Raw genomic sequence first — 25,597 nt, 5'->3', positions numbered from 1 at the left:
ATGAAATCGATGCTCACTTTCCTTATTTCCTTCCTACGAACTCCACGAGCACTACATTAATGCTAAGTGACACTTTAGCAATCATCAGGCCCGGAGACAAAGAAAGTGTTGCATCGTGTGCAGACGCTCGCTGGAGATTCAGTGTGTGGTTTTCACTACGCACCATTCACGTCTGCTGCTGTTATTAGTGCATGCTGTGATTTCACCTTTAAATGGAATAGTCATAGTGTAGAGTAATAATGTAGAGAGATCTGGCTTGTGTTTAGTTAACAATTGATTTGTTAAATTAATTGTCTCTGTAGGTATCAAGATCCCAGAGAACTGTGTGGCGCGTGTGCGCGAGGAGCTGCTGCTAATGGACGACGAGGTGAAGAGGAGGCGAAAGGAGAAGGAGCAGCAGGCTGTGGAGAAGCGGCTGGCTGAGGAGCGCATGCGCAAAATGGGGGAGGACAACAAACACCTCCTGGCAAACCTGTTCAATTCGACACCCATGCTTAACCCGTCCCTCGCTCAGTCTCTCACCCAGAACCAGATCTTCAAGCCGAAACACAACGCTCTACCAAGGACACTGTCTCAGCTACAGAGGATGCAGAGCCAAACTTTACAGCCACTTTCCCAGGACTTAACCCTGTTAACCCAGCAACGGACCCACAACAGCTGGTCCAATAATTCCACCAACACATCCAACACCAACCAGGGCTCTCTGCCCAACACTGTTAATTTCCCTTCGTTCTACAACCAGTCCTTCATTTCCTCTTTTCCACAGCTGAAGAACTCGTCTCTTCCACTCCATCAGGCCACACTGTCTCCCAACTTGTCTTCCAAGAACCCCCTGGATGAGATCTTGGACCTGACTGTCAGCTCACCGTCCCCCTCCCCAGAGAGCACGGAGGGCGGGCTGAGTCTGGACAACCTGACAGGACACGCAGCAGCATTCGGAGATGACTTTAATCTGGAGTCTCTGATTTCCCAGAATGCACCGAATGCCCAGAACGCTGCACAAATACAACAGCCTCTTTTGCTACAACAGCAGCAGCACCAGCAGCAGCAACAGCAGCAACATCTGCAGGTCACGCAGCAGCAGCAGCAGCAGAATCACAGCCTGCTCGCTAATAACCACCCCCAGGACTTATTAGATTTATTTGACTTGCCCCTGTCTCCGCAGATGCCCACACAGAAAGCCAGCCCTTCATCCTCTACCTCCTCCTGCTCGTCCTCCACGTCCTCCACCTCTTCTATGTCAAACAACCTGGTTTCTCACGTCTCCGCCGGCCTCCTGCCCACATCCACCCTCATCCAAACGTCGTCCTCTTCTTCCTCTCTCTTCTCCAGCTCGCCTTCCTCCTCTTCTCTGTTTTCCAACTCCGCCCCCTGCTTCCCTTCCACCTTTCTCCTCCCCCAGTCAGACTCTCTGTCCTTACCCAACGGCCACTGCAGCTCCAACACTCTCGACGTTCGCGAGGCTCTGCACAGCATGCTACAGGGCGGATCGGACCGCAAGTCTGTCATTCAGTACCGGCAACAAGACTAAGAGCTTAGAAACAGCAACAGCTTGTCTGGACTGTGTTTTCCTTTAGGCATTTTTTTTTGTTTTGTCTTTTAAAGCAGATCATGTCTTGTTCGCTGCTGTCTACGATCGCACCCTCGGACCTATTCCCTCTCCCCTCAGGGCCTATAGTCACGTCACTGCCTGTCCTGCGCTCTGCTCACCCTACTCTCTCCCCACCTGTAGCGTTCACCTGCTTTAGGCTGTCGAGGTGATGGCGGGCTCGATCAATACCAGATTTCTACACCAAAGTGTGTCCTCCACAGTGAAAGGCAGCTGTTAAAAGGAAAATGGAAAAAAAAAAAAATATGTGATAACTATATTTTATTGAACATACGAGCTGTCCAAACAAAAGCTCATTCGTTGAGGTGTGGAAATCTTTACTAAACCTCCCGCTGCTGAATTTTTACGAGGTATGATCGGTGAAGTTGCTGGAAGCTCTAAATGCCTTTCACCAGTTAACACCACATCTTTAGACTTTGCTTTACTGTTACTTTGCTTCACGGCCATTTGTCTTGGCTAAAACGAGGCTGTATGCAAGGCTCGGTTTGAGTGAAACAAAAGACAGCGTTGAACTGGAAGTCAAGAGAAAAAAAAAACGACAAAAAAAAAAAATTCACATGAAATCTTTTAGCTGATTAGCCATGAAATGCCTCAGTTTTCATTTTTTTTTCTCCCACATGCTCCCTCTTATTTCTCTCCCTTCTTGTATGAACACTAGTGTGAGGAAAAAGGGAGAGGTAGAGCAGTCTGCTGTTGCAAACAGTGCCTTTGGAGAAATCTATAAATGCAGTCTTTAAAAAAAAAAAAATCCATGTAGCCTAATGTATAGATTTGTACTTTTGAGCGTTGGTTTTAATTTTAATTTAATATGGTGTATTTCTATTTATCTTTTAGCCCCCTCAGTCACTGTCAGTCAGTCAGTCAGTCAGTCAGTCAGTCAGTCATCGTTTGTGTTACACTATGCTGTGGTGGATTTCGGGAAGAAGCCACCATTAAGCCTGTATGCGCTTGTATGATTGTCTGCGGAGCTGTGACAATGTGCTCGGAGGTCAGTACGGGATTACGTGGATTATTGAGCAGCATGGATATAATTTGTGTCCAAAAATTTTATCACCCTTTTTTTTTTTTTCCTTTTTTTAAAGCTGACGAGAACATTTAGCGATATGACTCCTGGTTTGATTTGACTTTGAATTTCTCAGGAAAGTCTCAAGTGTTTTGTTGGGTTGCTTTGTGTCATTTTGACCAACATAGATCTGAAAAATTTGTTTCAGTCTTTAATTACAGTGGATGACAACGAATTTAGAGTTTGGTTCTTAACAAAAAGCTTCACTTCGGTAGTAGCAGTCAAACACTCGGCTCAAGAAGAGTTCTGAATTTAACAAGCATCTGATGAAAGGTGTTTCCATTTAAGGCATCAAGGCTCTAAAACCGTTTGAAAGGTGTAGACTGGTGATGTTCACTGTGTATGATCGTACATGTTTAAAAACCTGTGAGATCTGGCCATCTTTGAGTGAAAATGATGCACTGTTCATGACAAAATGCCGGGATAAGTTCACGTGATCAAAAAGCAATAAAACCATATTCTACATTTGTGATGAAACAGAAATGCCTAAGTACTGTTAAAGCTCAACAGGCAAAGCTTTATTGCTACTTTTGCATGGTATGAATCTTCTTTTTTTTTTCTGTTGTGCTTCAAAGTCTTTTAGTTAAACTGATTCTGAAATGCATACGACCTTTGTATAGTAAGTTTTCACGGGATGAACGCAATGCGTTCTTGATGTTTTAGTCATCGTTATTATAAAAGTTATTGTTATTTATATTTAAGGGATATTTAGATTTTAGATATGTTATCCTGCTTATTAGAATAGTTAACGAAATGTTTGGTCAGGGAAGTTTCTAGTTTTCAAGATTACTATAAAACAAATTCTATTATAACCTGCCACCAAATAAGATTGCACTGTTCTGTACTGCTGTACAGCGTCTGGATTTATTTCTGCTCATTTCAGTTTTGCTTTTCTCAAGTCGAATTGTTTCTCCAGCTTGTAGACCTTTGTCAGGCCTTCAGTTCGCAGAGAGATACCAAAGTATTCCACAGACACCCCTAAAGTTACTGGCTCTAAGATATCAGACCTTTTATTAATCTCAGGAAGAAACCTACAAGAGGTGTAACAGCGGGGCGTTCAGCAGAAATATATTATTTCCCCTTATAGCAGTGGTGAAACTAACCAATACATGTGCTGTTTATTTTTCTTAACTTTGTGCTGTGACTCTTGCTGTATTTATGTTTTAGACTTAATGTGATGGGTTTGTCGTTTGTCCTTGTGAAAATGTTGGTGATCCTAAATGTTTATGCCTTCTTAGGGCAAAGATCAAAGGCTGTTTCTTTTTAAGGAACTTTTATTTTTTCTGTGGACATTTTTTTTATTTTTGCAGTCGTTGGACATTTAATTCCTGTTAAAGCTGACAGATTTTTGAGTCGATTGGCGCCCAGGTTATACTGAAATGTGCAATCGATCTGTCCAGGCCTTCACACCTCGCTCGGTGTTAACAGACGTTTAGGTTTAGGCTGATTCACTCACAGTATCACAGATTCTTGTTCATGTTTGTTTGTTGTTGTTGTTGTTTTTTTCAATCTTTATTTGCAGCATCTTTAAAATAGCATGTTTTCCTCGTACCCTCATTAATTTTGCTTTTAATATTCCTCGTCAGGCACATTCCGAGACATCAGTCTGCAAAAGATTTGCCTTCGATTCTGTGTGTTATAGTCACACAAATAAAGCTTTATGCATCTGAGGGACATGGACCGCATTTTTAGGAAGAAAAAGCTTTTTTTTAAAAGAATCCTTTATTAGTGTAGTTAGGCCTTTTATCATTTTATTATCATTTTGCACTAAGAATGGCATAATCAAGTTACTGTTCTCTCGTTGGTTATGATTGAGCGTTGCAAGCTTGTTGTGTTTCCGATCTTTGACGGATTGCTCTGTGTATACTGTAACCATCTCTCTTGTTTCTCCACCGTTTGCATATTATATAAATGTTATCACTCTCAAATAATTTATTGCTAACAAAAAAAAATGAAACAAAAACATGCTACTGATTGTATGTATTTTTAAACAAAGCCTATTTTTTCTGTACAAAAAGAAACTGTGTTCAGCACTTTTATTCTGGGTTGTGCTTTTGTTTTCTATATATTTATAATTTAGATCCAAATGTATATATTGTAAAATTTGTGCCTTTCGACTAATTCTTTAAAAAGGTTTTCTACTCATTAAAGGAAGGACTATATGAAATTGCAATCTTAACTTTGTAAACAAATAAAAACTTGAAGATTGCTGAAACCGAGTCTCATTTGTTCATCTGAGTTGTCCAACTTTTCCGCTCCCAGTTTAGGAAAAGGCCTATATGCAGAACGTTTATAAAGCAGGAGAGATTATGCAGCAGACTTCTCTCTGGGCACATTCCAGTATATTAATATCTCAAGTTCCCTTTTATTAGTTATAAAGCAGAACTATGCACGTCGAGGAAGTAAACTGTTATAGTTTATAGTTTTACAGTACCATCTGTAGAGTTTGGGCTGCCTGTTATTTAAAAGGATGACCTTAACTGATATTTATTTTTGGATTGTAATAAACAAAAACAAGCCAAAATTTAAGACAAACATTGCGACTGTGACCATTACGCAAAACCTCGCTAGAGAAACGATTAAGTCAAATAAACTCTTATCACAGGCAAAACTGGGAGGACGACTTATTCATGAGGGCAAATTTCCTGTTGGTGACGCTGCGCTCCCGCGGTGACGTTGTGAAACTCACCTGTACGTGTGGCCGTCGACGCCACGCCTCCTCACCTGTCTTCAAGAAGATTCGGGAGAGAAACTTTCCAAAGTACAGCCACAGTCAAAGCGAGCGAGCGAAACTTCACAGAGGAAGATCTCGAGAGTGGATTTCTAAACTCGGATGAGTCGTGTGAGAGAGCGACGGACACGGACACACGCCACACAGAGTTCAGCCCGTAGACAGGAAGTGTACAGGTACGTTAGCTTCACCGCTGTCATATGTTTCCTGGCACACAGGTGAAGCATGGCTGTGTGTACACAGTCTGTCGGAGGTGGAGGTGAAGCTGAAGAGAACCGTTTAAACAAGTTCAAACCTTTACTGGAAAAAATAAATAAATAAACTGATATTTTTTTTTTTTGTTGGAAATTCAAAACAGCTGGAACCTCACCTTAATAAGATGTAAGCTAGCCGGGGAGTTAGCTTTGAGCATGTACAGGCCTGTAGCTTGACTCTGGTATGTACAGACCTAACAGCTTAATTATATCATGACTGCTGAGATTTTGTTTAGCGTGTCAGCTGTGGTGCTCTGTTACACAACATAATTTTGCAAAAGTATGGTTTGATGGAATTAGTCAGCTAGCCATAGCATTGCTGTGTGTTTTGCGTCGTGTGGGTGAGTGGATGGGTTGGTTTGGTGGTTGACAGCTTCAGGCCCCACTTTCCTCATCCTCACCTTACTGGTTCTGCCACACGCGCAGGTTTCTACCTGCCTGGCAGAGAGTTTCACAATAGTTTCGACTGTGCATTCCCAAACAGCTGCGTCTTCCCCCCCGATCCCAGGCGGCGTGTTTACTGATGCACCGGGCGATTTAAGATGACATGATGTGAAGTGCATGAGGTGCGTGCTCCTGCTCGCTGTTCTGGAAAGTTTCCCTGTGACATATTTCGGGTTCGAGTCGGTTCTTTGTGGATTTTATAGATTAAATTCTGGGTTAAGTGTTTTGTAAATGTTAAAGATGTTTGTCTGTCTGTTGCAGTGTGTGTCGTTTGTTGCCATGATGCCAGTTTTATGTTGTGTCAAAGTGCATTTCATGAAACTCAAAAGAGGAAATGTTAAATGGACGGAATAAACAGGTAGGAAAGGTTGTTTGGCTGTCATTGATTAGCAGCATCGCCCACAGTGGCCAAGTACATTTACAGATATTAAAGGGAAGGATACCTCTGTATATAGTACCTCTGGTATATGCCACCTCTACTATATCTCAACCCTTCCTATATTCTTCATGAAACTGAGTAATTTATTTCGATATTATAACATTTATTGACCAAACAGACATTTGCCTACTGACAGGTGAAGGTTACACCCTTGAGGTTGTTAACAGGTGGTTTAATGCTACACACACAGTGGCTTTATTATGGCCTTGTTTCACATTTCACAGTCCAGTTGGCTTCAGCTTTAACAGCACCAGGCACACAAGACTTTTTTTTTTTTCATTGAGGCTGGATTGTTCAAGAGAGTGAAATGGTGAATCAGAAAGTGTGTGTGTGTGTGTGTTTTCTCATTACTCATGTGAAGACAACTGTATGGGAGTCCAGGTAGATGGATGTTGGGTGCTTGCAGTACGTAAACACTGTTGATGGTACCTGGCCATGAGTTACAAAGCCCCGGCCTGTGTAATTACAGCCAGTCTGTGGTCTCTGTAAACCTCTGGAGTGCTTGTCCTTCAAAGCCCAGTATTTACACAGCAAAGCTTTGCTATTCCTCAGTAACCACTAACCACTGTATGTTGAAGTCCATTCAAGCCTTTATGTTCCTTTTAGTCATTAATATTTATTAGCGTAGTTTGTTTGAATGATTTGCTGTTGAAGAATTCCAGCTATGCCTCACATTAAAAGCGGAGCCTCTGTATTTGTAGTGGAGCTCAGAGTTTAGCTTTTAGCTAACCTGTTGTGGAACAAGGTGCTCTGCAGCTGGGAGTTGGTAGTTTGCATGTTGGTAGGCCTGCAGGAGTGGCCCCAGATTAACATAAAAGAAACACACACCAGCCTCCGAGGTGGCTCGGCTGAACAGACTAAAGTCCTGAGACGGGAACGATTATTTACCTTCTGGAGGGGGCACACCTTCGCCGAGTGTTTGCTTTAGTAACAGTAGTGGCTGCTGCTTGTGCTCTGTTTTCTTCAGGCCTATTAATAATTCAGTACTAGAGCCCTGGCTGACCAGAGATCAGCTGCTCCACCCGGCTGAACCCGAGTCAAGGAGCTGCATCTGTCACTCTGTTACAGGCACCAAACATTGGATGTAAGTTCTCTAGTTTAGAAAGTGATGAGATGTTTAATATTGAAATTGCTTTCTGTAGACTCTTGAGACACATAAGTGCGTCTTTCCTTCCCCCTCCCGCCTGTAAACAATTTAGCTACAAGTCACTGTGACTGTGGTCTTGACAATGCAGGGAACTGATAATCAGAGTCAAACAGAGAGAGAGAGATTGCAGCACGCCCATGCTCTGGGGCGTGCATAAGTGTTAACCATGAAAAACAGATACCATCAAAGCTCTGAGTCGCCCCAGTGCTATTTCCTGATCCTGAAACACAGCAGGGTCTGTGTAGGAACCCAGGAAACTTTACTCAGAGCAAGCAGACCTATAGTGTAGCAAACACCCCGTCAATTATTAACAGCCCAGTGCTCTCATTCCCTGGACGTAACCATAGCACCCAGCAGACAGAAACTCAGCCAGCAGCCTGGGACTGGCTGCCGCTGCCTTGTGGGAAAGACTGCAAGTTAACCAAGACGCTCACATACCACAGACGGCGGGAGCAAGTGGACCTGTTTGACTTCATGAACCTTTCAGAAAGGGAATAATTGAGGATGCATCACTAACGTAACTGGAGTGATGGAGACATGACCTGATCTGTTGGAGGCAGAGGAATGTCAGTTTATTACTGTCTGGGGTTTTTTGTTTTTGTTTTTCTAGATTTTAATCTCAACATTTTTACATGTCTTCTTCCTGTGGTGTCTTTCTGTGGATTGTTTGTCTTTTGGGGACTGACAGACGTGCATCAGTGACTGTGCGCTGCTGAGATACAGACAACAAGGGCATTTACTGACCTGCACTCTCCCTTTTGGAGTTTTTATTATTATTATTATTTTTTTTTTTAAACGTTAACAGAAGAAGACAACAACACTGTTACCATGAATCTGACGCAGAGAATGAAACTGTTGAAACACTTTGGCTCTGTTCCCCCCCAGCCTCGGCCACCACTCCTGGTGGTGCCTGTAAGTTAACAACAGTGTTTATTTTAATGCGAGCGTTGTCTGCGTTTTTTTAATGTAGGTCATGTTACCGGAGCAATGTTTGTACAGCTTAATTTATTTGTATTGAATCAGAGGAGTTTGACTTTTCAGAGCTACAGTGATAGAAACAGTGATATTAAAGTCTTAATAACGTTTTGAAGCTTCCACTGTCGTCACAGATGATTTGGCAGGTTCATTATTACTCATGTATGTTTTTTTAATTTTAGTTTCAATCTCAGTTTCCAAACAAGTACTACTGAGACAATTCATTAATCAAGTAGTCTTAATACAGAGTCACTAGTTTACTAGTTCTTATTAATAATAATAAGTACCACTTATATGCAGGTATGTACATATACGGTATGTCAGTAATGGAAAGGTAAGCTCCTCTGCAATAATACTGGCCCGCCCTTTATCATGCATCCTACGGTTGGTTTTTAGCTGCTTAACATTTTATTTTAGGTACAGACCCACAAATATGGCCTGTTGAATTTATCAAACTTTGCATAAAACATCAGGAGCTTTGCAATGCAAAAGTCATTATAATTTTAGTTAAAGGGTTGGTAAGAGCAGTGGCGGACTATGCTATTTTAAGTGTAGAGAAATATGTTTTCAGACTTGGAAGCAGCCGGCTTTGAACTTTGTGGGACAGGGGATCAATACTTGATTAAATTTTCTTCTCACTTCAGCCTGATGCTGGACTGCATACCTCTCTGTGATTATAATACCTGTCCTATTTAAGATAACTTCACTCTTCCGATATCTGTGTTGCGGGGGTTATTATGTACAGCAGAGCAGCTCCACCTTAAATCCACGCTTATTAAAGGGCACTAGAGAGTGACTGTGAAAGTGGGCAAAGGCTGGGTGGGGGAGGAGCGCTCCAGGTGAGGTCTCTCCTACACGTTTTGTTTTTTTCTTCTCTCCCTGCTGAGAAAGAAACACCTCAACTGGTCGTATTACAAATAATTTCTGCAGCGGGATCAAGTTTCTGCTGGACAGAAGCCACCATCCACAGGGAGCTGATCTCAGGACGAAGTAACAGGAGTTGGATAACTGTGGGATCTGTGATTACGTGGTTTTCGGTGTTGCCATATGGAATATAAAGAGCTGGCTGTTCATTGAGCGCCGGAGGCCGCAGGTGTTTTGTTCGTCTTAGAAATCCCAGTGGGAAATGGAAGTGAGGTTCAAAGACCAAGTGGTAGGTGGAGAGGGAGGAATACAAAGCATTAACGGTCTTACCACTGTGCACCGTGTCTGAACGTACGTAAAATTTAGCTGTTAAAAATGAACAAAGGATATAAATTATTTATGATCTGTGTGAGTCCTCAGCTAAACGTTGCTTTGTACTTGTAAGGTGAAAACGCAAAGGTTGTGGGCTTAAACCAGGCCAATGTCGATAAACAGAAAACTGCTGTCGATTTTGTTTTCTCTATGTTTATATTTCTTACTTTTTTGTCTGATATTTTACAGGAGATTTTTCATTGCAATTGTATAGTTAGTGAACTTAGTTTATTACTGTCTGATTTATTGGAACATCATTATTTTTAGTGCAGACAGGAATTTCTCTGCTTTGTTCAAACGCCTGATTTACTTTTTTACTTTTTACTTTAAATCTCAACCTGTTTTGCTTTTTGTTTTTTTGTTTTTTTTTTAGGTAACTGCCTCGACTGAGGCCTGATAGCATGACCACTGTTTGCATGTGGTTTTATGTCTTCCTTTACTTTGCTTGTTTCACACCGACGTTCACCGTGATTGCGCCCTACATCCATGGTTAAAGTTTAACTAACTGTTTCACCAGTGTGAACGTAGGTCTGCTCAGTAGCTGAGTGCTGCCGCCGTGTATTGACAGTTGTCCTCCTCAGTAGGACAGCTATGAAGCTGTTGTACAACCTTATTTGCTCTTTTCTCGTGCAGTTCTTTGATTCAGTTGTTACCTCTGCTAATCCTGGTTTCTTGTTTAACTTGTCTACTTCTGAATGAGCTTCAGACCTAGAGGTTCAGAGACTTTGTGCAAACCAGCTCCTACTTGATGACCCTCCCTTGTGAGCTCTGTTTCTTGCTCTCGGTGGGCGGCACTCCCTAAAGCTACAACTAACTGCAATGAAACCGTTATCAAACAATAAAGAGTTCAGGTATCGCAGTCAGAAAAACCCATAGCCAGCTTTTATTTGAGCAGTCAGGGCAGTTTCTGATTAACTTGGTCAAACAAACGGCCTGCAGTTCACAGGTCACACACTGTGCACCTGCACGCTCAGTTACCAGCACCAGCGAGTTTAAGATTTTTGTGGTGATCATATTTGAGATTCAGAGATTAGTGTTGTATTTATTTATTGTTTTAACTGTAAGAAACTGAACTTCTTTTTTTTTATTCTGGCAGGTTCGGTAAATTCATATTTTGTTTTTATATGATGTGTTTGGAAGAGGTTGGATGCTTGGTTGGTGTTTGGGCTCAGTGATTTCCTTTAAAGTTGTAAACATCATTTGTTTTCCTCTGCCCGTGATAATACATGTCAGTGCCTTGTTGTTGTCGTGTGGCCTGCATATTTCATTCTACCTTTTTATCCCTAGACTGCAACAGTACATCTCTGTGTCTCTGACTAGAGCAGCTGGCTTTACCCGTTCTCGTTTTAGGCTGGTGTCTTCCTCGCTGCATGAAATATAGTCCACTGCCAGCCCGCACTTTCTTTTGTCTGGTTCTGAAAAGAAGCAGTATGTGGAAAATGAGAAACACGAGAGGCATGTTGTCGTGTGAGTGCGTCCGGTGTAAGTCTGCCGTTTGTTGTGTTAGTGGTTAAAGCGCTGCCATTGAGAAAATGCACTGCTTATATAGCTCATATAGCGCAGAAATGTTGAGATTTCCTCAAGACAGAATGGAAGGAATAAAGAGGGGAGAGTAACAGTGGTGGGGGGGGGGGTCCTCCTACAACACAGTCCAGACATTCTTTCTCAGGTGATTTCACAACAACGTGCGTTTTAATTGGAGTGACTCTGACGACTCTCCGATGGCGTTAACGACTGTCACGTGAAAATCGAGGAGTGATTGACCCACAGAAGTTCAAATGTTTGAGATTTAACCACAAGTCCGGTTTCCTCATTGCTCCCATGTTCTGTATCCAATAACCAACATGACCACAGCATCTTCATAGAAATAACACTCTGGTTTAGAATCTCTACTTTTTCACAGACCTCCAGAGTAAAAAAGAGATCTGACTGTTACTGTTCACAGAGGGCCGGACCCAGATACAGTATGTGCTGTGTAGAGCAGGCACAATGTAAAGGAAATATATTTGTCTCTAGAGCTGCAGCAATCAATCAGATTATCGACAGACAGCGATTGAATAGAATTCAATGATTGTTTTCTTTCTTAACCAAAAATGCCAACGCTTTTGCTTTTCAACTGTCAGGATGTATGACCTACTGAACAAGCTCCGGTGTTACATGTTGTCAACACGAACACACACACACACACCCATACACACACTAAGTAGCCCCTCCTCCATACCGGTCCGGCAGGATTGAGGCAGGTGAGAGCACGCTGAGATCAGGTCGAGTCTTACACACGCTCTCTGCTCGGCGCAGGCACAGCTGTCCCCCTTGTAAGGACCTGTTGTATATAAAAGGATTAATAAATTATGATTTAATATTGTCAAAGTTAAATATTCATTGGCTAAAATGTTCTTTTAAGAATCCTTCTCATGATTGTTGTGTGTTGGTTTTGTTTTTTGTTTTTTTCTTTGCAGAAACCAGGAATGGAGGACTTAACAATATGGGAGCAACACACGATAACACTAAACAAAGTAAGTGGCTGCTAAGTAATCAAATTATGATCATGATACGCTTTATTTTAGAAATAAACATGTCATGGGTTATAACGAAGACACTGACGTATCTTCTTGCTCCGCATTTGACATGAAGTGACAGGAAACTAAAGTCAGTTTGCTGTTTGGTCTGTGCTCAGTGGAGGTGAAAGCTGAGCCTCAGCATCAGTATTGTTTCCGAGCATATTGTGAAGACCCTGTGGGGTTTGAGCTGGACGGTGCCTCAGACCTTTCGGTGTCACAGCACAGACTCCAGCAGGAATTCAGAGCGGCACGCCCTGCTGCTCCCCACAGCACCTGCTGTTCATACTGCTGGAATGTGCTCCTTCTCCCCGTATCTCTCTGCTGTATCTCCCACGCACACGCTCATTCTCCACCCACCTATTTTTCCACTTCATCCATGTGACTCTTTCATGTCCTTACTGTCTTTTCTCGTAATGGCAGGATGCCAAGCTGGGGTTTGGCTTTGCCATATCAGGAGGCAAGGACAAGCCTCACCCAGACAATGGGGACACAGCTGTGGTGGTGTCAGACGTGCTGCCAAACGGACCAGCCATGGGGCGACTGTTGTAAGTCGACTGCCGTCACCCTTACCTGACGGGAGGAGCTTTTAAGTCTTGATTATTTACATAAAAAAACACATGATCTCCTGTCTGACTGTCTGTGTAAATTTACCTGGAAGACATGTGAACCCACCAGCAGAGCCAGGCTCATACACGTGTCTCCTTGTGTCTTCCAGCAACAAAGACCAAATTGTCATGGTGAATGGAACGTCTATGGACAATGTGCACTCTAACTTCACCATTCAGGTCCTGAAATCATGTGGCAAGACTGCAAATATAGTAAGTGCGGAGCCAAAGCACCAACCAAAACACCTAAATTACTTATGTTCTGTGATGTATTTCTGCTTAGTCGTTGCTAAATCTTTGACTCTCTGCATCTTTCCCTCTCCAGACAGTGAAACGTCCTCGCACGATCCAGATCCCAGCCACCACCAGGCCGTCTCGGGCCGCCTCTCACTCCAACCTGCTGGACCAGGACCCTCCCAGACGACAACGACGCTACTCTGACGGCAGCGACAACCGAGACGGCAATCGCTACCGAGCGCGCAGCTCTACGCCCGACCGAAACGGGCACAGAGACACGCTGCCGTTAATGTCGTCGGGTTACAAGAGGCTGCCGCAGCAGAACGTCGCAGACAAACCCATCAGAACTACTCTGGTTAAAAAGAAAACCACAGATGGTAAGACTGAGGAATCCGTACATTACAGAATGAAAGAATGACGCTCAGGGTTTAAGAGTTTGTAGACAAAGGTAATCCACATTTCTCTGAAGTGCTGATTTCTGTCTGGATTCCTTTTTTTTTTTTGTGCAGAGTATGGACTGAAGCTGGGCAGTCAGATCTTTATCAAACACATGACAGAAACAGGCCTGGCTGCAAGGGAAGGCACGCTGCAGGAGGGAGACCTCATCCTAAAGGTGAACATTTCACCGATCAGCTACAAGCTACAACAATTCATCACAAGTATCTGAATGACTGTAATCCTCAGTTTGTGTTAATCGATTTGGTTTCCTTTGACCAGATCAATGGCATGACGACCGAGAATCTGTCCCTGCTGGAGACCAAGCACCTGGTGGAGAAGAGCAGGGGCAAACTGACCATGACGGTCCTCAGGGACGACCGCAAGTTCCTGGTCAGCATCCCCGAGGTGGAGGACAGCGCCCCCAACAGTGAGGACGACCGCCACCAAGACAGCAGCTCCGAACTCGAGGGTGAGAGAGGGAAAGGGATACGGTGGGGTAGTAAAGCGTTACGAGCTGAGGTGAAAGTAAATGCAGCTCTGAATTAGTCTCACTGTGTAAGAGAAGAAGTAATGACACAAGAGAGAGACAGTAAATGGAGAAGGATTAAATGGAGGAATCATCGATTAAGGATTTGGACTAATTGTTCTTTTCTGTTTCCCATCAGACATTTCAGACATCGACGCAGACATCCCCACTCACAGAACATCCCGTCAACCCACCAGAGAGAAACGGACACGCAGGTACACACAACGCCTACGCCACCACCTGATAAAATGAATGAACCTGTAGTGGTTCAGTAGTAGCTGAACATCGGGGTGGGGATTCATGTCAGTCAATCTAAAAAAAAACCTCAAACCTGTCTCAGCACTGACACGTTAGTTTCATTTTCTAACCACCAAGCCATCTGCCGTAGCCTCAGCCTTTACACCTGACTTGATTTTAATAGGTAGTTATTTCTGTGTTTCATTTACTCTGTGTGGCCAACCCACATTATCTTTGTCCATAAATAATGTCGCAGTCACAGTAATATAATATTTCAGGCTGTAGTTTGTGGTGTTAAAACAAATCTGAGATTCTTTCAGCTCTTAATGTGTGTGTTTTTTTTGTTTTTTTTTAATACCCAGAACGAGAGCTGAACCTCCTCCGTCCAAGTCTCGTGATTCATCGCCTTTGCGCTCCACCTTGACTCGGCCTCCTGCAAGAACCTATGCCTCTCACAGAGGTCAGTCCTGCACAGAATCGCACACTCGTACCAGACATACACTGGCTGTGTTTTCTGCAGAAGTATTTACAGCCTCTCAGAAAAAACTACAACAACATTAACATCTTCTCAGCACGAGACAGAGTCGAGCTGTGACTGATACTGATAGCGACTGATAGCAAAGGCTCGATGTTTCTGGAGCTGTGGAAGCCACATTAAGATTAAAATCCAAAGCATGTGGATCTAAATACACAGCTGGACACAGATGATGTTTGTTAATGTGTGTTATTCTTTCTTCAGCTCCATCTGAGTCGGAGTCTGATCACAGCCCCTCGCCTCCTCCTGTCAGGAGAGACAGAGACAGGAACAGTCCAGATCAGCCCGCCAGATACAAGTCAGTTCAGTTTTTTTAACAATGATGTTCATCACACTCTGTGAGTGGTATGTTATTATGGTAGATATTTAGATTTTAAATATGTAGATAAACAATTAATCATGAAATTAATTATTATTTTATTTGCTAACCTATCAAAAATGTATTGTATTTTAAAGTGTATTTTACAACCATTTTGTGTCAGTGCCCATGTATAAGTAGTGTTTAAAATTCCCCAAACCAGTGCAGGACATTTGACTTTTTATGAATCTGAAACTTTAAACATGCACAGAATACAGACATCGACTTCTTTTTCTAGACTTATTTATTAGTTTGTATAATTTGAGTTTTAGTCTGACTTTTCACTCTAAATAAGGTGGAAGAACACGCTGCTCAGAGTACTCACCGTTGCTTTCATTCCTTCATATTGTCCCTCTCCTTTATGCAAAAGCAAGTTAAGAAACCTGAAATCAGTTTTCTGCAGCAGTAAATGTGTAAATGATTACTGTTTGTTTGATAGGTCATTAAACAAATCAGGTGGAGAGCTGACAATTTCCTGGTTGTTTAAGAGCATGTAAACTCAACAAATGTCAAATAAGCTGTTAATAACTAGCTTGTTGTTTTGCTCTTTCTGCAGAGCTCTCTCCGGTGTGTCCACCCTCCCCAACCCGCGGTCCTCTCCTGTAGCCCACAACTGGACCGCCTCTCGCCCTTCCTCCTCCGCCTCACGGCCCCGCAGGCCGGTGTCGGAGTCGGACTCTGACCGCAGCGCTTCCCCTCCTCCGGTCAGAGAGAGCTCGCGCCTGGACAGCAGATACAAGTAAGGACAAAGCTTTATTCAACTCCAAGCTTAAATTTAAAATCTTGGTGATATAAAATGCTGATGAACAGCATGATGGTAACTCATAACTAAGATTAATACATTTACTAGGGGTTGTTAAGCATCTGCATACAACAAAAACTACAATATTTACAATAATCAGTGATGGATTTTGACATCTTTTGTCCCACCAGGTTATTTTCTAATCGTGTTTTCGTCTGTGTTCTTATGTTTCCCCGCAGAGTTCTCCCTGATCTGCCCCTCCCTGGCCTGAGATCCTCCCCCATTAATGTTCGCCAGGAGCCACCAAGGAGGGTCAACTCGCCCGTCAAAGTCCCGCCCCCAGGTCAGCACACAGGCGTCCTTGTGATGTACACATCCCCGACACCTCTCTGACAATATTTGCTTAATCTTTCCGTGTTTGCAGATGAACAGGTGTCGGTGGTCAAATACAGTTAAAGCCAGAGCAAAACATGAGAGTTGCTCGGTGCAGCATTTTTAAACCGTGGTGGAAATGATCAGTAAATTCAGTAAATTTTACACCGGTGGTATGATTCATTTCTAGATTTCTAAAACATATTACAAAAAAAAAAAAATAAAGATCTTGATGATGTGGTGACACACATTAACACACAGCATTGAGGCTGATAGAAGCTATAGTTGTAGTTCTTTAGTCAAACTCTCTTAAATATTAAAAAGTTAACGTTATAAAATTTATGAATGATAAAATACTATATGTGCCAACTTATATCTTTGTAGGGAGCAAAAAAGATTATGTTATAATGGATAATACCACAAACAACACTTGGGAATGGAGGGGTTAACAACACAGGAAGAAATAAATTTTCCATTTTTCATGACTGTTGTCCTCTTTCTTCTTAGACTCTGAGTCCGACTCTGAGTACGGCAGCTCGGCGCCTCCCCAGAGGCAGAGCACCTCATACAGTCAAGACTCCCTCAGCAGATACAGGTACAGATGAAGGTCCGCCCATCACAAACCACCAACCCTCACCCCTATCCCCACCCCCTCCTGAAACCCTACAAGATCTTTGCAAGATCTCACGGAGCGGAAACTGAGCACGCCTCTGTCGTTATTAACATTAGCTAATCATACATTTTCTTTTTTATTTACCTTTAAACCTTAAATTACCCCTTTCTGTGTTGTGATTTCTATTGATTTGCTCATTTTGTGCCTTAAAGCCTCATTTTGTAGCCTTTGATTTTGCTTGGTTTATGTTTTTGACTGTGTACCAAGTGTCTGTGTTGACATTTTGTTAACCAATGAAATAAAAGTGACTTTCACTGAACATGTCCCTCTCCTGTATGTGGCCTGTAAGTGTTAATGAAACAGAGGAAACGTATCAATGAAGCAGCAATACGCCAATCATACATCTGTGAAACAGTCCCCGATCGACTGATCAGTCCTCGACAAATCTGCATGTTTTATTCAGCGTGTTAAAAATTCCTATGAAACAAAAAAAGACTAAACAAGACAACTAATACTTCTGTATGGTTAATGTTGATCAGTCACAAAGCAGTTAACCGTCAAAGAGAGAGCTTCCCTCAGAGATATTAAGGTGAATATTCAACACTTCAGTCTCATGCTCTCAGCAATAATCATCATATTAGCCACGAGTCGCCCCCTCTTCAGACGTAACTGAGATTTGTTGTCCTCCTCCTCCCTCACTCCCGCCTCCCTCTCTTCTCTTCCAGAGCCCTGACAGATGTTGTCCTGCAGCCCCAAGTGGAGCCGCCACGATGGAGCGCTGCCAGTGCCACTGCCAGCAATCCACCACAGAAAGGTGTGTGTGTGTGTGTGTGTACATAACGCTTCAGCTAAAGTGACGGTTTGTGTTTGTAGTCAGCATTATGAAAAGCTGTGGAGGGAGCTTTTGTGTGTCCTTGTTCGATTTTAAAGAGTTGTGTGCCAAAGTCATGGCTTGAATCTAAACGACATTTTCTCAATAATGTACTTTTACCAACAGAGTCATCATTGTTTTTTAGCCTCTGGCTAGTTTCATAGTTCCATTTCATAAAGTCAGTCTGTATTTGTTCATCTTCACAGCTCATTCAGACTCTGAGTCAGAGGCCAGTTACGCATCTGTCCCTCGCAGGGAGTCCACAGGCAGCGGAAAGTCCAACACAGTCAACAACAGATACAGGTGAGAGACACTTTAAAGTCATAAATCACATGTTGACTGTCTACGACATATGAGGTGTCCTCTGGCAAGATTTGTCTCAACCAGCAAGTTACCAGCATTTAGTCACCCAGGTGCTAAAGAACTTCATATCGAAAAGTTTCATAACTCAAACTTACTTTCTCTTCACTATAAACATGACCAGCGGGACTAACCAGAAACTTAACTCTAAACTGTACCAAGTACTTCTGAGGGCCTGGGTTTAACCTCAACCAACGCTGTTGACAGTAAACCTGCTGTGTATTGATAGTAACCTGTGGAGGTGCAGATACACTGTACAGTGTCAATAGTAGATTATCAGAATAAAGTGTTACTCAGGGAGTCTGTCAGTTCAGGTTAATCAGGTTTCCAACTGACTCTACTGATTCTGGAGAAGTCGTTTCCAAAAAAAATAAAAAAAACATGGCTGGTCACTAACAGACTGCAGGCACGAGCACATTTATAAAATTAAAAATGAAAAGCAGCGGTGTTTTTTTTGGAAGCAGAATGAAACTCTGCATCCTATGTGGTAATGCATCACTGAGGAGATGTGTGACATGATAGTGACTGGATGTCTTACTGGTTAATCTGCTTAACACAAACACACACACGCACGCACACTTACACTGGTGCACATGACATGACTTCCTGAAAGGAAACAGTTAAACTGCAGATGCACAAAAACAACATAAGACATTTGATATGACTATCTTGCATTGCGCCATGAATTCTCTCATGATTATTCACTTTCATGTCATGCACAACCAGGTGATAAAAAAAGGTTATAAGACATACCAAAGTTCTTTACATTTATTTTTTTTTTCCAATCCCTGTGCTTCTCTCAGAGTCCTTCCTGAGACGAGGTCAACTTCAATGAAGCAGGAGCCTCCTCCTCGTGTCTCATCACCCACCAGACCGCCACCTGACGGTCAGTTTACTCTCCTGCGTGTCACCCTCTTCCTCGTCCTCCTCTAAAGTTTTAGAACACAAAGGTCAAAGTTCGTCCTGATCACACTCTCTGTCGTGTCTGTATTTCACTCAGATTCCTCAGAGTCAGACCAGCTTTCACACCTCAGGAGGTCTGGGAGCTCTGAGCGGGGGGAAAGCCACCGCAGGTACACAGTGACGATTATTCGCCTCATCACACAAACAAAACATTTCTGTGGTGAATTTTCTCCCTCATCGGGACATGTCCTCCAGCACCTTTATAAACATATGTCTTCTCCTCTTTGCAGCGTTCCACTTGCTGCTAATGGAACTGGCACACTGAGGTCTGGGATTTCAGTGAAGAGCAACCCACCTCTCTACTGTGAGTAAGGCTCAAGACGAGCAGTGATGTGATAACAGAAAATTAAATTCCAAGTTTGACAGCTGTTGAATGGTTTCAGTAATGGATTGCAGTTGCAATTAACGATGAACTGTTTCGTAATCCATCAAGTAAAATTGCTTAATTTGTGTTGGTTACTGTGGCGCTGCCTTGTAGCTTTGTGATGAGAGTGTCTCGGGGCATGTTAGAGGTTTATCACAATTTTTTGTGGGTCTCTGGAAATAGGAAAATAATTCTGTTGTAATAGTTGCTATAAAATGGGACCACGATCAATAGATAGTGTAATGAACTGAGTGCACACAGTCAAACACTCTCAAACACTGAGTTCTGCTGGTACAGTGTGTTGTGCAACATATTATTGACTAAATAAGCAATTTATTAAATATCTAAAGTAATAATGAAATTAATTTAATTTCCATATCTCTTGCAGCCAAGCCTGCAGAAGAGCCCATCTACTCCTTACCGCCAGATTCTTACCCTTCACCTAATCCAGGGTGAGTGAGGTTCACTTGGCAAGCTTTATTCATCTGGATTCATCTTTCATTCATCATATACTTTCCTCCATCTTTGTGCCAGTTAATTCCCTGCATTAAACCAAAAGCTTCTTCCTCTGCTTGCTTGCTTGCTTCCTTCTGGCTGTCTGACTCTCTCAGGTACAGCTCAGACGTGCACACGGTGTCGTTTGTGAAGGACGGCAGCGTAGGCCTGAGGCTTGTGGGGGGCAACGATGTCGGCATCTTTGTAGGTGGAGTTCAGCCAAACAGCCCCGCGTATAACCAGGGAATGAAAGAGGGAGACCAGATCATGCAGGTGAGATACTGGCTCTGGCAGTAATGAAGAGGTTAATATTTATTTCAGAATCTCGATCCAGAAAAACTTCATTGAATTCAGTGGACTCACTGTGAGAATGAGGGGAAAAAAAGTCAGCTGTTAAATGTCTTTTTACAGTTTTTAAGTATTTAAAATCTCTCTCCTATCAAACTATTTTTTTTTCCAGGTAAATAAAGTTGATTTTGGCCATTTAACTCGTGAAGAGGCAGCCAACTTCCTGCTGAATATCAAGACAGGAGAACAAGTGGAAATTTGCACTCAGAACAAGATGGACAGTGAGTGTAGCATAAAACCGATAACTTCCTTTGAGTCTCGATTAGCGACAGAATTTATCAATCCTAAATTTATTGTCTCCTCAGTTTATAAGAAGATCATCAAGTCCAACCTCGCAGACAACTTCTACGTCCGCACCCACTTCGACCACGAAGCAGAAGGCCCCATTGGTCTGAGCTTCACCAGAGGAGAGGTGTTCAGGGTGGTGGACACAATGCATCGTGGGAAGCTGGGCAACTGGTTGGCCGTCCGTATGGGGAACGACCTGCACGAGATGGATAAAGGCACCATCCCCAACCTGGCCAGGTCCGGAAGAGATGAAAAGAGATTTTAGATTTCTAGTTTCAGCAAGAACGGCGATTCAGCTTTTATATCCGTCTATATTTATCTCCTGCAGGGCTGAGACGATGGCCACCATGGAGCGGGCACAGCGGGCGGGTGGAGAGAGGCAGGTGTCAGGACCGAGAGCTGAGTTCTGGAAACTACGGGGTCTCAGAGGGAACAAAAAGAATGAAAAGAACATCCGGCGGTCTCGAGACGACCTGCTGCAGCTCACCATTCAGGGCAAATTCCCGGCCTACGAGAGAGTCCTGCTCAGAGAAGGTTCTTTTCAGAGAGCTCCGTGTAGAATCACATCCTAACCCTGTCACTAGTTGAACAAGTTTTAATTATCTGTAATTGTTTGTGTCTGCAGCTAATTTCAAACGCCCCATTGTCATTCTGGGTCCTCTTAATGATATTGCCATGGAGAAGCTGGCCAGAGAGATGCCTGATGAATATGAGGTGGCAGGTTGGTTTCTTCTTTTTGTCACTCTCTCACCTGATTCTCAAAATAACCAAATTCCTACTAATGTTTTCCCTGTCTTTATTACTTATTCTCCTGATATTCTTTTTATATTAAACATTCTCCTTTTCCCTGTTGCATTATGGCAGAAATGGTTCCTCGCAGTGGAGGAGACAGCAGCTCCACCGTTGTTAAACTGGACACTGTGAGGAGAATAGCAGAGAAGGTCAGAACTCTAATGAGCAAACAGAAGCAAACAGTCGTCCAAAAAAATCCTGTTTTCTTTTTGTTTTTTCTACGCCTCACACCCTCTTTGCATGTCTTTTTCTTTTCTCTGTTCTCCCAGGACAAACACCCTCTGCTGGACATCACTCCCACTGCAGTGGAGAGACTCAACTACATCCAGTACCACCCCATGGTGCTGTTCTTGGACCCTCACAGTCGCAAAGACGTCAAGGCCATGAGGCAGAACTACAGCCCCAACTCCAACAAGAGCTCCAGACGCCTTTACTCACAGGCCCTCAAGCTGAGGAAGCACTGCAGCCACATGTTTTCAGGTAATGATTCATGAACAAAGCTTCTTGTGTCTCATGTTTAGAGCACATAAGACTTTTTACAGTTCAGTAGTGAAGTAGGTTTCCTCCGTTTATCAATTTAACCCTGACAGATACAGGTGCTGTGGTACTAATTTATGATGTATATTCATTCTGCTTCTCCTGACTTTCCCTCCAGCAATTATCGACCTGCAGCCCAACTCCAATGTTTGGTATGAGAGTCTGAAGTCCAAGATCCAGCACCAGCAGTCCAAACCTGTCTGGGTGTCTGAAGTCACGGTATGACGCACAGCTCCTTCTGACACACACGTCTGACTCTTTCACGTGTTTAAACCCCTTTATTCTCACACTTTTAGTTAAGTGTGTTGCTACAGTCTCATGAAAAACATTCAGAAAAGTCAAATTTCAAGATTCAGATTCACAACCTCTCATTTACTAATGTTTTTTTTTAAACGTTCTTAACTATGTTTTTAATTTGGAAAGGATTTATAAATCAGGAAAGTTCCTCAGCCCAAGGATCCTGAGGTTGCTACATTAGCGTAATCTTTAATATCTTTAATATGGATATTTAAATTATATATTATATATTTTTTCTTATAATAAGCTTAATATAAGAGAGTTAGCACCTGTGTTGTCTATCTCAGTTTGTTAAACACCTCTTGTTGTACAGTGGCAAACTAATATGACTCCTCTTTCTGCCCAGTTGGAGAGTGGTGGAGAGCAGGACCTGGATGCTCTGGACCAAACCCAGTCAGACTACCTCAGTGCTGCTAGTGACCTGGAGGACACTGACGGAGAGGCCTTCACAGACGGAGAGGCCTACACCGACAACGAGGAACTTGAAGAGGCTTATCCCGGTCAGGAGGCAGCCAGGGTCCCACGAGGTGCCAGGGTAGCTGGAGCCGCTCTAGCCCGATCGTCTGAACCAGCCTCTGGGCACCACAGCCCCACCTTGGACCCCGAGCCTCACGCTGACTCGTACTCGCTCAGAGAAGTCCCTCCTTTGATGCACGTACCTGAGCCCAGGTCCAGCCGCCGGGGGAATTACAGCCCACCTCACAGCGCCCCTGAGGAGGAAGACCCCTCTCATCGCAGTTTTACAGACTCAGACTTCAGCGCTCTTGATGCAATTGCACCCACCACTCCATCAGACGGGCCTCCGGATTTTATAGCCCCTGACCCCTCCACCCGGCACTCTGTGAATGAGCCCTTATACGCTGAGGTGCAGCGCGAGAGCCCACAACATGCCAGTCTGTCAGCCATTGAAGAGAAATTACAGCAGGTAAATAATACGCTGCTCTCGTTTAAAGAAGCACACCTGTGGTTTGTCTGTGTAAGCTCATTAAATCAAGTGATCTCTGGAGCCAGAACAATTAGTTGATTAATCAGTTAGTCAGTCTATCAAAAGTAATGAATGAAACAGAGAGATCTAAATATAGAAACATCCACATTGGGAAACTGTGATGGACATTTTTCACAATTTTTCTGATACTTAAGAGACAAAATGATTAATGATTGATTTTGATTTGTAGTAAATGGGCTTAAAAATCCAGAATTTCCAGTAAATCATTGTTGTCCTCTCTTCTAGACTCGCTCGGCAGAACCACAGGCACAAGCAGAGGAAAAGAAAGGCCCTCAGTACATCGTGTAAGTCGTCTTTTGCAGTCTGTGGGTTTATGGGAGTTATGGCGTATCATACCAGACTGAGGCTCTGTGCTAACGCTGACGCCTCTCCTCTGTTCTTCAATAGGCTAGCACATCATCACCAAGCAGTCCAGTATAGACGAACGCAGATCCGAGGCAGCAACAGCTCAGAGGATGAGGAGGATGAGGACGATGACATTGAATGGGGTCCTGCAACAGAACTCTAGACAAATCAACAGACATAGAAACAATTTCACTCCCCCAAGAAGCCCTTATTCTGCAGTTTTATCTTAGGATATTTTGCTCAGCCTACTCCAAGGTCCCTGTTCAGGTGGGGGATTGTAGAAACTACTGTGTTCAAGATTACCACAACCTTTTACTAAGAGTTTTAAGATCCGAAAAAAGGTTCTCGGATGAATGCTGAGATCAAAGTGCCTGATTTCTTTTCAGATTTTTATTTAAATAACCCAATGTGAAACAAATCAGTTTGCCCTTTGTTATTGATATTGTATGTAACATGTTCTAATTATATTAGCAACTAAATGAGTATCTTTCTATGGACATATGCCAGGACATTTATGAAATATTTGAAAGCCACTTTAACTTTTTCTACATTAAAGTCTTTTTCTGATTTTAAACATGAGTTTGTTCAGTCACAAAAAATAGCAAAAGCCTTTAAAACTGCTGATCACTCAAAGGAGATAATAATGCCACTGATGCGAAGATGTTTTGTGACGCAGACTGTGGTAATAACGACAATGTTGTGTGTAAATTTACATGAACTTAACTGTGAGACTTGTTCCTGAACAATTGAGTACAGTGACCTTACCTTGATGAATCTCTAAAGCACAATATAAACTCATATGTAAGGTATTTTCACATCACCTTAAGACCTTGTCTTGCACAAGAGCCTGTGCCAAAATCTAGTTTTAATAACTTTGATAAGTGCGTTAAATAAACGCGTGTGCAGTCAAATTATCACGAACTGCGACTGCGATGATGGGCCCTCAGCTCATGGTTGCCCAGGGGCTTCCTAGCAGTTAGTCCACACTTCACTACTATCAAACAGTCATCTTTTTATGTTCAGTCCATCTCTGGAGGGGCAGAGGAGCCAGATAAAAGTTTAACTATGAAGTTTAAATTCGTCTTTTAAATCAGTTTAAAAGTTTTAAAGTTTCTCCATACATTTATGTGTTTTATTTTTCTAATATTCATTCATTGTGTTATTATTATTATTATTTTAATATTACTTTTTAAAAACTGGTCATTTCAAAGAGGGTGTGCCTTGTGCCTCATAAATAAGGAAAAAATTGTTCAGAGCTATAAATTCAGAGTTATTTGAATGTTTAGGTATTCAGTCGTGACTAAAGTTGCATATTAGATACAAATGTCTTTGTTTCCATTAAAGGAATAAGAAATAGAGCAATCCACTGATCAGTGATATCTCTGCCCACATCCTAACTCAGTTTCAGAAAATGATCAACATCTCGGTGTTTTAATTTTCTGTCTGCAGCAGGTGCACAGGGGAGGCGGAAGGTTACCGTGAAAAGCTGACGGTCACATGGTGGAAACACACGTGTCTCAGGGTGAACTGATTTCGGTGAATTTGGACAAGTTGTTTGTGTGCGTTTGCGTCAGGACGCACTTGACTTTCGTTTTTAAAGTCAGTTTGCATTTGTGTTAAAGTTCCAGTTGCGCGACACAGCTTCTCGGGAGTCACTTAACTGGAATCAAAGTTCCAAAAAGTTGGTGAAAAGAAGTTGTATTTCACCCCTGTGACTCTCCTCCTCCTCCTCCTGCCTGACGAAACTGAGCTTACGCGCAGAGCGGATGCCGGGAGCGCACAGGCGGTTTGCGGTGAGCTGTCTGTCTC

At 42.9% G+C, this 25,597-nt stretch overlaps 2 protein-coding genes across 10 annotated transcripts in view; both read left to right on the top strand.

The window, feature by feature from the left end:
* Positions 1-4,682, top strand: part of si:ch73-63e15.2 (protein strawberry notch homolog 2) — a 59,849-nt gene extending 55,167 nt beyond the window's left edge. For all 5 annotated transcript variants that reach the window (XM_041039687.1, XM_041039686.1, XM_041039685.1 and 2 more), the window contains one exon: positions 303-4,682. In XM_041039687.1, the coding sequence (XP_040895621.1) occupies positions 303-1,531 (1,229 nt within the window). In that variant the 3' untranslated portion in view covers positions 1,532-4,682. The remainder of the gene's footprint in view (positions 1-302) is intronic.
* A 709-nt stretch (positions 4,683-5,391) lies between these two features.
* tjp3 (tight junction protein 3) lies at positions 5,392-25,123 on the top strand. 5 transcript variants are annotated; one of them, XM_041040131.1, is made up of 30 exons: positions 5,392-5,579; positions 12,358-12,414; positions 12,880-13,004; positions 13,175-13,277; positions 13,390-13,678; positions 13,811-13,914; positions 14,019-14,208; positions 14,405-14,480; positions 14,865-14,962; positions 15,242-15,335; positions 15,952-16,134; positions 16,377-16,480; positions 17,017-17,104; positions 17,848-17,936; positions 18,200-18,296; positions 19,157-19,239; positions 19,354-19,426; positions 19,547-19,620; positions 20,069-20,132; positions 20,292-20,448; positions 20,636-20,744; positions 20,829-21,048; positions 21,140-21,345; positions 21,437-21,532; positions 21,676-21,752; positions 21,873-22,083; positions 22,259-22,359; positions 22,784-23,362; positions 23,669-23,727; positions 23,831-25,123. In XM_041040131.1, the coding sequence occupies exons 2-30, from the start codon at positions 12,367-12,369 to the stop codon at positions 23,949-23,951; spliced, it is 3,918 nt and encodes a 1,305-aa protein (XP_040896065.1). In that variant the 5' UTR covers positions 5,392-5,579; positions 12,358-12,366; the 3' UTR covers positions 23,952-25,123. The 5 variants fall into 5 exon arrangements, with proteins under 5 accessions (XP_040896065.1, XP_040896067.1, XP_040896063.1 ...); XM_041040133.1 differs by lacking the exon at positions 5,392-5,579 and adding an exon at positions 7,571-7,624; XM_041040129.1 differs by lacking the exon at positions 5,392-5,579 and adding an exon at positions 8,458-8,599.
* Positions 25,124-25,597: the final 474 nt, after the last annotated feature.

Source organism: Toxotes jaculatrix, chromosome 6 (assembly GCF_017976425.1).
Source record: "Toxotes jaculatrix isolate fToxJac2 chromosome 6, fToxJac2.pri, whole genome shotgun sequence".
In the NCBI taxonomy this organism is placed as follows: domain Eukaryota; kingdom Metazoa; phylum Chordata; class Actinopteri; family Toxotidae; genus Toxotes; species Toxotes jaculatrix.
Note: the sequence above shows the minus strand (reverse complement) of the source record. Positions and strands in the feature narration are given on the sequence as shown.

What these genes read in the sequence shown, in the direction of transcription:
- tjp3 (XM_041040129.1), top strand. Translation starts at nt 8,516, where the DNA reads ATGAATCTGACGCAGAGAATGAAACTGTTGAAACACTTTGGCTCTGTT. An exon ending in AGAGAGAAACGGACACGCAG is followed by an intron (nt 14,481 to 14,864) that starts GTACACACAACG and finishes TTTAATACCCAG; the next exon opens with AACGAGAGCTGAACCTCCTC. An exon ending in CTGCAGCCACATGTTTTCAG is followed by an intron (nt 22,084 to 22,258) that starts GTAATGATTCAT and finishes CTTTCCCTCCAG; the next exon opens with CAATTATCGACCTGCAGCCC.